The sequence below is a fragment of the Orycteropus afer genome, unplaced genomic scaffold (genome assembly GCF_000298275.1).
Source record: "Orycteropus afer afer isolate SDZICR_OR568_19922 unplaced genomic scaffold, OryAfe1.0 scaffold00487, whole genome shotgun sequence".
NCBI classification, from domain to species: Eukaryota; Metazoa; Chordata; class Mammalia; order Tubulidentata; family Orycteropodidae; genus Orycteropus; species Orycteropus afer.
Genome location: NW_006922074.1, coordinates 1,177,351 through 1,190,659, shown reverse-complemented (window position 1 = coordinate 1,190,659; position 13,309 = coordinate 1,177,351). Strand labels below are relative to the sequence as shown.

Sequence of the window (13,309 nt, the reverse complement as noted above, 5' to 3'; positions counted from 1 at the left end):
TGGGGTTTAGTCCACTTCTATATCCTTCCCTTCAAGGCTCAGGGGTCCAAGATTATCTCCTGTGTCTGTGTTAATTGGTTTCCCTTTTTTGTGTTGAAGAGGGTCTGTGCAGTCTTTCTGCCTAGTCCGCCATCTTGCCAGATCTCTCTCAAGCTTCAGTGGTTCTTAAGCCCATCCCAGAGCTGGGGCTGTGTACCAGCTGCCTACTGTGCAGGGTCGTGGGGGAATCAATCATGAACAAGGAGAGAGGGCTTGAGGGCAACTGAGTGGCAGGAGAAGTCTGGGGAACCATGTAGTCACATCACCTCTCCTCGCCATTTGTTCTTTCCACTATGACGCACTGTCCCTCAAGGTTCTTACCCAAGCCCTTGGCAACTCAGATGCTTGCTGAGATTTATTGGTGGACTCCAATGGGCACTGTTCTGAACACTTTAATGTGTTTCCATTTAATATTCATTGGCTCCATAAAATAAGTCCATTATTATCCCATTTTACAGATAAGGAAACTGAGGACAAACTGTTTGCATCACCCAGGGACTTCCACTGTTGTTGAGTAGACTCTGACTCAGGGCAACCCCCTTTGTCCTCAAAGCCCATGCTGAGAACCCTAGGGCAGCTGTTGTGGTGCTCAAAGTCACACAGCTATGATGTGACTGAGCCGGGATCCAAACCCAGGTCACCAGGTTTCAGAGCCCACAGTCTAGCCACACTACTTCAGAATTAACATTAACCTTCTAGACCATCTCTCCTAAACAAAAAACTAGACCCACTGCCATCAAGTTGATTCTGACTCATAGTGACCCTATAGAACAGAGTAGAACTGCCCCATAGGGTCTCCAAGGCTATAAATCTTTACAGAAGCAGACTGCCTCATCTTTCTCCCACAGAGCAGCTAGTGGGTTTGAACTACTGACCTTTCAGTTGGCAGACAAATGCCTTAGCCACTGCACTGTCAGAGCTCTCTCCATATCTCCTGATCAGTCTAAAGCAGGTTCAAGAAGTCAATCACTGGACTGTTGACTCTCTGAGGGCAGGAACTGTACTGGTGCAATGACCAGATGCCCATTCACCAAGGCTTATCTAGTTACTTCTGCTGCCAAAGAACCATTCCACCAGCAACAGAGACCAATGCTGAGCATGAAACCATCCCAAGTCACTTGGTGGCAGGTTATTGACATTGGACCCCTTTGATTTTAGAAGGAGCAGTGAGTGACTCATTTTGTCTGGAATGGCACATGATCTGGATATTGGTTTGCCTTTCCTGCTTGCTGGGTCTGAGCCAACCCCACTACTCAACACTGCTACTGTAGGGCTAAAGCAGTCATAGACAATACATAAATGAATAGGTGTGGCTGTGTTCCAATAAAGCTTTATTTACAAAAACAAGCAGGGGGCCAGATTTGGCCCACAGGCTGTAGTTTGCCAAACCCTGCTTTACTCACTGCCATGGAGTCAATTCCGAATCATAGCGACCCCCATTGGGTTTCCAAGGCAGTAAATCTTTACAGAAGTAGATTGCCCCATCTTCCTTCTGTGGAGCAACTGGTGGGTTTGAACTGCCTACCTTCTGGTTGGCAGTCAAATGTCTTAGGCACTGAGCCACCAGAGCTCCTTAGTTCCTCCTTTAGGCCCAGCACAAATGCCACTCACTTGGGAAGTTTTCCCCAAACCCTCTTCCTACAACTCTAAAAACTCTAACTACCTTGAAAAATTAAAAACAAAAAAAACTCTGTTATGGTTAGCATTACCTCCTATCTTGTGTTTAGGATAGGAGGGTGTGAAAGGCACCATTTGTAGTTGTTAAAAGCACAGATGTCATAGACGCCTCATTCCACTTACACACTGTATGACTTGGGCAAATAATTTTGCCACTGAGCATAAGTTTTCCCAAGAGTAAGATGCAGACTGTGACAATCCAAGAACATACACCCTCTGGGGCTGCTGTGATGTGTAAACATGGTCAATCAACTATTAGTTTTCTCATTATTTTACTTTTACGACCTTCCAGCCCTTGAGAGGCTTTGTTGTTAGGATTAACCATCATAATACTTATGATGAAAACATTTTCTGGGAGAGTCTGAATGAACAACTGGACAATGGCCAGATCATATATAAAAATAGGATGCGGGCCCACTACCTACAACAGCCAGCCAGGAAGACAAACCACTCTCTGCAGCTACCAGGGCAGAAAACCCAGCAATAGTCCTTGTATCAATGGGCCTCAAATGGCCAGGACTTGATAACTGACAGCTTCCTTAATTTTTGTCTCCACTTCCAATTTAGGACCAATCAGAGAAGACAAAATAAGCTCTTGACTGCTAACCAGGAGGCTGGCGGTTCAAACCCACCAGCCACTCCTCAGAAAGAAGATTAAGCAATCTACTTCCGTAGCGATACTGCCTCGGAAACCCAAGGAAGGGTCGCTATGAGTTGGATGCAACTCGATGGCAGTGAGTTTTGTTTTTTTTTCTTTTTTCCCATCAATCATATAGGAGTCCCTGAGTGATGTAAATGGTTAAGCACTTGATGACTTGATTACTAGCCAAAGGGTTGGTGTTTCGAACTTACCCACAGGTACCTTGGGAGACAGGCCTGGCAATCTCCTTCCAAAAAGTCACAGCCCTGAAAACTCTATGGAGCAGTTTGATTCTGTACACATTGGTCACCATGAGTTGGAATTGACTTGATAGTAACTAACAACCACCACCACTATGTTGTTGTTAGTCCCATAAAATGCCCTCTTCTAGTTAGCCTGTCTCCAGCTTCCCCATGCCAACAGCCTCCCATCGGGGCACACTTGAAGTTACCATTTTTTTTCCCCACCATAAAGTGTTTCTACTCTCCTGCCTACCTTTGAGTCTCTGTCAAACACAAGTGAAGGTGGTTGACTATCTTGTTATTGCAAGCTCTGAATAAATAGTCTGCTCTTACTTGGGTGTTCTTTGTCTAGTTTTAGTGCAATGGTGACACTCTCAGCTGCCAAGTAGAGATCAGAGGTTCAAACCCATTAGCTGCTCCATGGGAGAAAGATGAGCAATCTGCTTTCTTTAAGATTGGAAACCCTGTGGGCAGTTCTCCTCTGTCCTCTAGGATCGCTGAGTCAGAATCAACTTGATGGCAACAGGTTTGGTCTGGAGACATTACAGTTCATTGCTGCCTCTTAGGAGCCACAGTGTAGCCACCTTTGCAGTCATGCATGCACAGATCTGACTGGAGGCCTGGTCCGAGGGCTGCTGGGTGTTTACTTACGACTGGGGGATCCCTCCGATCCCGAAGCCCACCAGGCCCCGGAGCACCAGGATCCAGCTGTACACAGGCGCGAATGCACTGAGGATGCCATAGTACAGGGTCCACAGCACGCTGACCTTCAGCCCCTGTGAAGAAGGATGACACCAAGTCACAAGGGCTTCTGCAGCGCCTCCAGGTACGGTGGCCCCTGCACCCACATTTAAAGCCACCGACAGGGAGGCAGCCACAAGGTCTCTACATGGCACAAAGAGTTTATGCTCAACTGTTTATCTAAAGGTTGGTGTTTTGAACCCACCTGGAAGTACCAGTGCTGTGGAAGAAAGGCTTGGTGATCTGCTTCTATAATGATTCCAGCCAAGAAAACCCTATGGCACAGTTCTAGTCTGTAACATGGGGTCGCCATGAGTTGGAATCAGCTTGATGGCAGCCAACAGTCACAACGAGGCCACTTCCAGGGGTGACCTGGGCACTCAAAGGGGGGGGTGAGTGCAAAATTGTGGGGCATTTCAGGTTGTCACAACAATTGCCACTTCATGGACAGGGCCCAGAGATGTCAGACACCCCCCAGTGCATGAGCTACAATAAAGATTTGTCCTACATCCAGCACCATCTCTAATGCCCATCCCACAGTCCTGCATCCGAAAACAGTTTAGAGTTCTCTGCACCGAAACCTTTACTCTGTTTTTCATATAAACAATTTTTTTTTGCATAATGTGAATAGATAATTTTCCAGGAATCCAATTCTCATGTAAATCAAAGAAAGACTATGCTTTGTTGGATCTGGAACTTTGCAAAGCTTTTCGCCATTTCAGGAAACCATGTTGCTAATGCCAACACCATTTGTGGTATCTGAGTCATGGCTGGGACACTCTGATAGTCTGCCTTCACTGGGATGTTACATGTGAATGTACCTATTTATACCTTGTTTCAAAATATCAGCTATAAAGAAAACCCAACCTACTGCCATTGAGTCAATTCTGACTCACAGCGACCCTACAGGACAAAACAGAACTGTCCCATAGGCTTTCCAAGGCTGTCAGTCTTTACAGAAGACTGCTTCATCTTTCTCCAGAGGACTGACTGGTGGGTTTGAAGCACTGACCTTCTGGTTAGCGGATGAATACTTTAACCACCATACCACTAGAGCTCCTTTATTTAAAAAAAAAAAAAAAACTTCATTAAATTAATTAAATCCAAATGTATTTGTAATCAGAGGCAAATATTGATGACTTCCTCTTATCATCTAGGTATAGTTGTGTGGGAACATTTGGCTTATTAAAGAGAAAATATATTTTATTACCTTCTTTTTAAATTTTTCCCTCATGTCATAGGGCATGAGCATTGATCTTTTCATTTAAATTATGTGAGTTTATTTATTTCCAGATACTAAGCAAGCACTATTAATTTATTTAGGAGCTCTGGTAGTGTAGTGCCTAAGGCACTTGACTGCTAACCAGAAGGCTGGTGGTTCAAACCCACCAGCCACTCCTCGGAAGGAAGGTTGGGCAATCTACTTCCGTAGTGATACTACCTCAGAAACCCAAGGAGGGGTCGCTAGGAGTCGGGTCCAACTTGATGCCATGTAACAACAACAACAATTTATTTTATGACATAAACCCAAAAGCCCACTGCCATCAAGGCGATTCCGACTCCCAGTGACCCTATAGGACAGAGTAAAACTGCCCCAGAGGGCATGCTGCCTCATCTTTCTGCCACGCAGCAGCGGGTAGGCGGGTTTGAACCGCCAACCATTTGGTTAGCGACCAAATGCCTTAACCACTGTACCACCAGAGCTCCTTTTATGGCATACTTTATATAAAGGGGCCATAGGTTGAGACCTGTTGAGGGACACAGCCCTGCAAGATAAATATGGGGCATATTCCTGGAGTGTTCATTCCACTTAAAGATCTGAGAAAAGATTAAACATGAATGTAGTTTAAAAAATGACTTTTCTATCATAACCAACACCAAACGTACTATGGAATAGAATGTACATTTTACAGGAATTTTCAACATGCACCATGAGTTCTGGGGAAGGTCTCACTCTTGCAGGGCTCTGTCACACCTCTGAGGCTGAGTTCATGCGCTGGCCTCCTGGGGACATTTCAGAGGAAAAAGGTCAAACCATTGATGTTAGCTTTCAAATCTTAAACTCTGACACCTACTCCAAAACTAAAAGCCAAACATGCTGGACAAATGAATAAGGAAGACTGAAGAAGAGTTGATGCTTTTGAATTGTGGTGTTGGTGAAGAATGCAGAAGGTACCACAGACTGCTAATAGAACTAACAGATCTCTCCTGGAGGAAGTGCAGCCGGAATGCTCCTTGGAAGCAAGAATGGCAAGACTTCGTCTCACCTACTTCGCTCATATTGTCAGAAGGGACCATTCTATGGAGAAGGATATCATGCTCGGTAAAGTGGAATGTCAATGAAAAAGAGGAAGGCCCTCAACGAGATGGATTGACACAGCGGCTGCTATGATGGGCTCAAATATAGTGGGGATAGTGGGGCTGGCACAGGACTGGGCAGTGTTTCCCTCTGTTGTTCTAGGGTCGCTAGGAGTCAGAAACGACTTGATGGCACCTAACAGCAGCAGTACATACATACATACATACATACGTATGTATGTACGTATATATGTGTACACACACACATACATATATGTGTGTGTATGTGTGTGTATTTAAAGTGCATAAGAGAACAGGTGGGAATGGAATTACCAAAGTTTTGGAAACCATGGATTTAGTCTAATAATAATAAAGCAACTTTTCTGTATCCTTAAGACTATAACTGTGAAATTGGTACCTGCCACACATCTAGTTAATTCCCTCCTTTCAGTTTAAGCTACTGGATAGGGATTTTCTTCCTTGTAACTCAAGGAATCTTAAATCAGACTCAAGGCATAATTCACAACAGAGAAAATGAAAGAAGAAAAACAGCAGGAGAACAGGAGAGGAGGAGGGAAGAAGGGAGACAGACTGGGGCGTGGAGCCTAAGGCCCCCTCAAGGGGCTGCCTGGAGGCTATGTCATCCCGGTGAGGTTAGAGCCGGGGGGATCCCAGGCAAAGACAGGCACACTGATCCACGCTGCCAGGTCACAGCAGATCGCAGCTGGCTCTGACTACGGCTGCTGCCCAGAAAGTGAGGACTAGGCACACATTTGAAGCTAGCTGCCCAGCTCACCCCATGTTCCTGAAGGAGTTCCAAGGAAGCTTTATAATTAGAACCCGCTCCATCTCTCAGAGGTTGGGCCAGAATTGCAGGCCGGGGAAGAAAAGGCTGTGCAATCTGGGGGGTGGGGGTGGGTACGCGCTCTTCTCTCTGGTTCATCTCTCTCAGCTTCATCTCACTGCCACTGAGTCAATTCCAACGCATAGAGACCCCCACTGGGTTTCCAAGGCCATAAATCTTCCTCCTGCGTACTGTCATAGCCGTTGTGAAGGCCAGGCACAGCCAGCATGCTCTATCCAAACGCTGCCCTGGGACTCTGCAGAAATGTCCCACAGGCCTCCAGGGTTCTCACTAACTAGAGTCCTCACCATTCCTCACATTGGTCCTGGCCTTTATCGATTGTTAACTCATTCTTTCATTCCTTCACCCATTCATTCAACATACGTTTATTGAACACCCCTGTGTGCCAGACACTAGAGAGCATGATATGCATTATTCATTCATTCATTTACTGATTCAATTATTCACTCAACATGTATGTATTGAGTGCCTGCTGTGTGTCACATACTAGAGATACTGATTGTTCAGGTTACCTAGTGCCACTCTGATAAGAATATACCACAAATGGGATGGCCTTAACAAATAAGAGTTTATTCTCTTACAGTTCGAGAGGCTAGTCCAAGTCCAAGTCCAAGTTCAAAGTGCCAGGCTCTAGGGGCTGTATGAAAGCCCCTCAGCCTTGGGCTTCAGCTCTGCCTCCAGCTCCCGGCCCACTGAAGCTAGAGGCTTTTCTTCAATCAGACAGCTGCTGGCTGCTGAGGCTGCCAAGCCCAAGGTTGACAAGTAAAAAGGCACTGTCCCGATGTTACCAAACCACACGGCAAGCCATCAATTTAAGTCCATTGTAAGTCTCAAGGTCGGCAGAACATCATGGCAGGCTGCTGAACAACGACATGGCTACATGCAGGGTTCAAGGTGCCATAAGCTAGAGACCCTTCCCAAAGCTGCTCCTTATATATGGGAAGCAGACCACATACCCAAAGCAGCTACTCAGCGGCTTGTGGTAGATCCCACCATGAATAGATTGCCAGTCTCATCATGGAGAATAACTACCAACAGCTGCTGTAGAAACTTATGTAGGAACCAGAGTGGCCCCCTGAGCCCTAACCTCATGTGTGATTCCCTTGCAAAGTCACACAGCAGATGCATTCACAGGCCCCTCCCAGCTGGCAGATCAAGAAGCTGAGAGGAGATTCCACACTCGCCGAGGCTTGCTAGCTGCCCAGCTCACCTCATGTTCCTGAAGGAGTTTCAGGGAGGCTTTATAATTAGAACACGCTCCAATCTCTGAAATGTTGGGTCAGAACTCCAAGCTGAGGAAGAAAAGGCTCTGCAATCTGGGGAGTGGGGGTGGGTATGCACTCTTCTCTCTGGCTTCTCACCAGCTTCATCTGGGTGTAAAGTTCAGCAGGACCATCAGTAGACCTGGAGAAGGACCTTATAGGCAGCTCCCCAAGCTCTTCTATTTCTGATGATGAATGTTCAACTGATTGACTCAATTCTGGGTTACATAACTCAGTAATGTCTTACAGCAGTCAAGGTCAGGGTTAAGGAGGTGGATTCTGGCACCAGACACACCTGCATTTTAACAATGGCCTTGGCATTTCTTTGCACCATGAGTGTGGCAAATTATAGGAATAATAATAGGCATTTATGAAGTGCTTCCTCTGTGCCAAGAGCTTTCTATGCAATGGCCCATTGACCCCTCATAGGAGTTCTATAGGAAAGGTGGTTATGATCTCATTTACAGATGGGAAAACTGAGGCACAGGGAGGTAAAGTGACTTGCTCAAGGTCATGCAGCCTGTAAGTGGGGAAGCTGAGATTTGAACCCATAAAATTTGGCTTCAGAGCTTATGCTTTTCATGTTGTTGTTGTTGTTATGTGCCGTCGAGTTGGACCCAACTCATAGCGACCCCTCCTTGGGTTTCTGAGGCAGTATCACTATGGAAGTAGATTTCCCAACCTTCCTTCCAAGGAGTGGCTGGTGGGTTTGAACCGCCCGCCTTCTGGTTAGCAGTCAAGTGCCTTAGGCACTACACTACCAGAGCTCCTCATGCTTTTCACAACGATGCTATATTATCTCCTTAGCCCAAATGAGCCCCTTAGGTAAATATTAAAACTAGGGCTGAGCAGTCTCAAGGGATAGAGGAAGATCATGAAAAACCAACTCTTCACAGTACTATGACTTGGCATTGTCTGTGCATTCACTCTAGGACTCTAGGGCCAGATTGCTCAGTCTTGGCCCTACTAACATTTGCTCCCACCACTGAGTCGATTCTGACTCATAGCGACTGTGTAGGACAGAGCAGAACTACCCCATGAGGTTTCCAAGGCTGTAATCTTTCTGGAAGCAGATTGCCAGATCTTTCTCCTGTGGAGCAGCTGGTGAGTCCCAACCACCGACCTTTTGGCTTGCAGCGGAGTGCCTAACTACTGTGCCACAGAGCTCCCAGGTCATTCTCTGTGGTAGGGGCTCTTCTGTGCATTGTGGGACGTTTGGGGAATCCCTGGCTTTTATCTGCTCAAAGCCAGTAGCACTCCCTGCAAGTTGTGACAACCACAAATGTCTCTAGGCATTGACAAGTGCCCTGTAGGACAAGATCACTCTCTGTTGAGAATCACTGTTCTAGAGGGCACCAAAGGCTGGCTATAATTCACAAAATTCAGTAAAACCCACCTAACAGTCCTTTTAAAATCCATGCCTATGGCTTTCTCCTGCAAGGCTCATCATAAACATGAAACTCTCTATATTTTATAGAGCTGGGAATGCCATATGTACTGCCTTTAGTTGTGCAGTGCCTAAGGTATTTGACCGCTAACCAGCAGGTTGGCAGTTCAAGCCCATCAGCCACTCTCCAGAAGGAAGACGGGGCAATCTACTTCCATTAAGATTTACTGCCTCAGAAACCCAAAGGGGGTCGCTATGAGTTGGAATCAACTTGATGGCAGCGGGTTTGGGTGTTTTGGGTTTTATTGGTAGAATAAACACTCTTCCAAGAGACTCGGGATCCTAAGCCATTGACCCTCATAATTTTCTAGAAAACAAAGATTGTTCATCAGTGAAGTCAGTTGTTGGAGAGAAGAAAGTGGAAACAAGGAGATTTGATTCTCATTCATCTCAGCTCAGTCACTCAATCAGTATTTATTGTGTATCTACTAGGACCCACATACAGTGTCAGGTGCTGGGAACACACCAGTGAGCAAAACTGGCATGGCCTCTTCCCTTGTGGAACTTAATAAAGTCACCCAGCACTCCTCTGAGTCTATGCCCATGGCAGACATCACTAATCAATTACAACACTCATCCACTGAGCCTTCTGAATCTTCAAACCCATGTTCCTGGGAGCCCCTTCTAAACAATTAGACTAGACACAAGGAACAAAAACTCATTTGCCCTTCAATTTGGGGGCACTTGATAAACAGTAGTTATTACCTAACCCAGCCTCCTCCTGATATAAATATGGAAGCTGAGGCTCAAGAGAGAGAAGCAATTTGCTTTAGTCGACCAGTGGTAGATCCTGACGCCAACATAAGGTAGTTTGGCTTTGGCTTTTCCCCTTGTATTCCTCACTGCTTCGTGATCGAGCTACTGGGTACCAGACTTCAGGATTCATCAAAGTTCTTCATTATGAGTGTGTTAGACTGGGTTCTCTAGAGAAACAAAACCAATAAAGCTTTTATAGAGAGAAAGATAAATTTATCTTAGGAAAATGGCTCACACACTTATAGAAGCTGGCAAGTCCAGAGTTCTTGGATCAAACATCAAGCCAAAGACTTTTCCCAACTCACACAGCTGCAGGGGCTAAGGATCTCAAGGTTGGCAGGCAGTGTACTGGCTGTTGATTCTAATGAATGACGAATCCAAGATCTCCAGCCGAATGGTGGATTGTTTGCTCACGGAGAGTTGTAGGCAGCACAACAGAATCCCGATCCACAGAAGAATGTCTCTTTTCCCAGGATGTCCATAAATATACTGGAAGCAGGCCATACCCCTGGGGAAACTCCCTTTCAACAGTTTGGTGCTCAAAACATATACATCTGTGATCCCATCATGGGAATGACCACATCACAACTGCTTAAACCACCCAGAACTGTGGTCCAGCCAAGCTGACACACAGCTCCAACTATCACAATGAGTTTCTGCATTTTTTGTGTGTGCATGTTTGTCCCAGCAACCAAAAAAAAAAAAAAAAGTTTTAGCCAGAGAGACAGAGGAGTATGTCATCCACTCCTACAGCAAGTCTGCTTAGGAAGAAGTTACATGAAGACCTCAGCATTGCTTTTTCCTGTGATTATTTTAAAGGCCACAATACAGATTTTCCACCCAATGGCAATGAATTTCAAAGACTAATGTTAGGTTTGGCCTCAGAGCAGCTGGGAGCAATTGCTGCTCAGCTCCACAAAGGAAGTGGTTCTGTTTTATCTTATAAAATAAAGTGGTATTGTTTTATTTCTTTTCCTTCTTCTATCTTTCCTTTCTTACCCTCCCTTCCTGCCATCCTTCCAACCAGAAAATCACTCATACTCTCCAGAAACAGGAAGTTGGTGGGAAGGTGGATGGGGGCCGAGTCTACAGAGCTCCAAGCTAAGCCCAGAGAATCCCCTCTCAGGTTAATAGGGAGGAGGAAACAGCTTTGACTCTCTTGGGAGGCCTGGAGAGGTCTTTCCAATGGACCTCTCCCACCTGTTAACCTACCAAGATTCTCTGAGCTTTGATGGCTGGAGTTCGTTTGCAAATGTTGCAGACTCTGGACCTGCCACATCTCGTTCTTGGCCATTATCAGTCAGCATCTCCGGGTGTCTGCTGGCCCATGTGCTTCCTGTTCAGTAACAGTAGGACAGGCTGTAGCTGGAGTCTACTTCCGCTAAAACACTGGTCAAGCATTCATTGATTCATTGAGTTTACACATATTGATCGAGACCTACAGATTCTGGCCACTAGCATCATGGTTAAAGCAAGAGTTTTAGACTAAGAGCTGGGGACAAGACTCTGTTCTATGACATCTAAACTGTGTGGTCTTGGGCAAGTGCCCACTCTCTGTGCCTCAGTTTCCTCATCTGTAAAATAAGTGATAACAGTCCCTACTTTGTTGGCTTTTATGGGGATCGAATGAGTGTGTGTTGTGTTTGCTGCACACAAGGCACCTCTTTATTTTCAGTCCATGACGTACCGTTTGTAGGGGACTTTGCCTGTAGTCCACCCAGTCTCTATACCCTCCTTCTTCCGTCCCAGCAGAATTCTAAGTTGGTTTAGGTATCTGCCCATTCCCAGCTCCAGGAGTCAATTGTGATTGTTGATGTTGTTCTTAGGCATTGTCGAGTCAGCACTGACTCATAGTGACCCCATGTACAACAGAACAAAACACTGCCCAGCCCTACACCATCCTCAAAACCCTTGCCTTGCTTGAGCCCATCATTGCAGCCATTGTGTCAATCCATCTCAATGAGGGTCTTCCCCTTTTTGCTCTCTACTTTACCAAGCATAATATCCTTCTCCAGGGACTGGTCCCTGTCCCTTCTGACAACATGACCAAAGTACAAGAGATGAACTCTGGTCACTCTCACTTCTAAGGCACATTCTGGCTGCACTTCCTCTAGGACACATTTGTTTGTTCTTCCACTAGCCCATGATACTTTCAGTATTCTTTGCCAACACCACAATTCAAAGACATCAGTTCTTCTTTGGTCTTCCTTATTCACTGTCCAACTTTTACATACATATGAGGCAATTGAAAATACCATGGCTTAGCTTAGGTGCACCTTAGTCTTCAAAGTGACATCTTTGCTTTTTAACACTTTAAAAAGGTACCTTGCAGCAGAGTTGTCCAGTGCAATTCTGCTTAGTCTAAACCAATGGTTCTCAAAGTGTGGTCCCTGGACCAGCAGCATCAGTATCATCTGGAAACTTGTTAGAAATGCTACAATTGCAATGCAGTTAATATGTGTCACATGTCTGTGATGTACCCAGCATTATATAAAGCAATTCACACCCATGACCTCAATTAACCCTCAAATATATAGGTTCTATTATTTTCTTCTTTACACATTTGAGGAAGTTGATGTTCAGAGAGTTCAATTCATTTACCCAGGGTCACACAGCCAAGAATGGCAGAGTTGGGACTGAACCCAGGTCCGCCAGACTCCAGGGCCCAGGTATGTAACTACTATACAACCAATCTCTGGAGAAACTGCCAGCTATTGGGGGGAAAGTCCAGGAAAGAGCTGAAGAAAGCAGTCAGAGAGTATAGTGGTTCAGAAGGTGCACTGCTGGAGTGGTGGCTAGGCCCTGAGCAGGGTCATAAACCCCGCCCGAATTTACAGAGATGGAGTCAGACGGACTTGACAGAAACTGGAATTTCTTCCTTAAGATCCAAGTTTAACAGTTTGGAGGACTGTGGCTTCATGCTGCAAGAATCTCAGACTTGTCAAGCATAGTCTAGCAAAAATAAGTGCAACATAAACGAGGCAGTGGACCATCCAGGCCAGGAAGGTAACAAACAAGAAAAACAGTGAGAGCCCACTGGCATTCCAGACCATGCAAATTCCCATCTTGTTTGCAGATCCACTTCATGTCATGTTTCAGCCTGGGCTTCCCTAGAACAGACTCCAGGACAAGAATTCTAGTTCAAATCATCTATTTAGGTAGTGATCCTGGGAAGCAGTGTGAGGGGAGTGGGGAGGGAGGTGGGGGAGGAAGGCAGACATTTCAGAGTGCACTCATAGACAGGTGCCCTCATGGACTGCAATTGAGAGATGACCCACGTAGGGCAAGAAACTGGGGTCTTATCTACTAAGCTTGCCTGGTGTTTGTTGAGGCTGCCCCAGC

The 13,309-nt window shown here is 45.8% G+C and overlaps 1 protein-coding gene across 1 annotated transcript in view; it reads right to left on the bottom strand.

Moving 5' to 3' along the window:
• The window catches only part of LOC103209211 (SV2 related protein), a 106,027-nt gene that overhangs the window by 44,813 nt on the left and 47,905 nt on the right, over nt 1-13,309 (bottom strand). Inside the window, exon 6 of the mRNA XM_007955001.1 lies at nt 3,250-3,374. Coding sequence (XP_007953192.1) covers nt 3,250-3,374 — 125 coding nt within the window. The remainder of the gene's footprint in view (nt 1-3,249; nt 3,375-13,309) is intronic.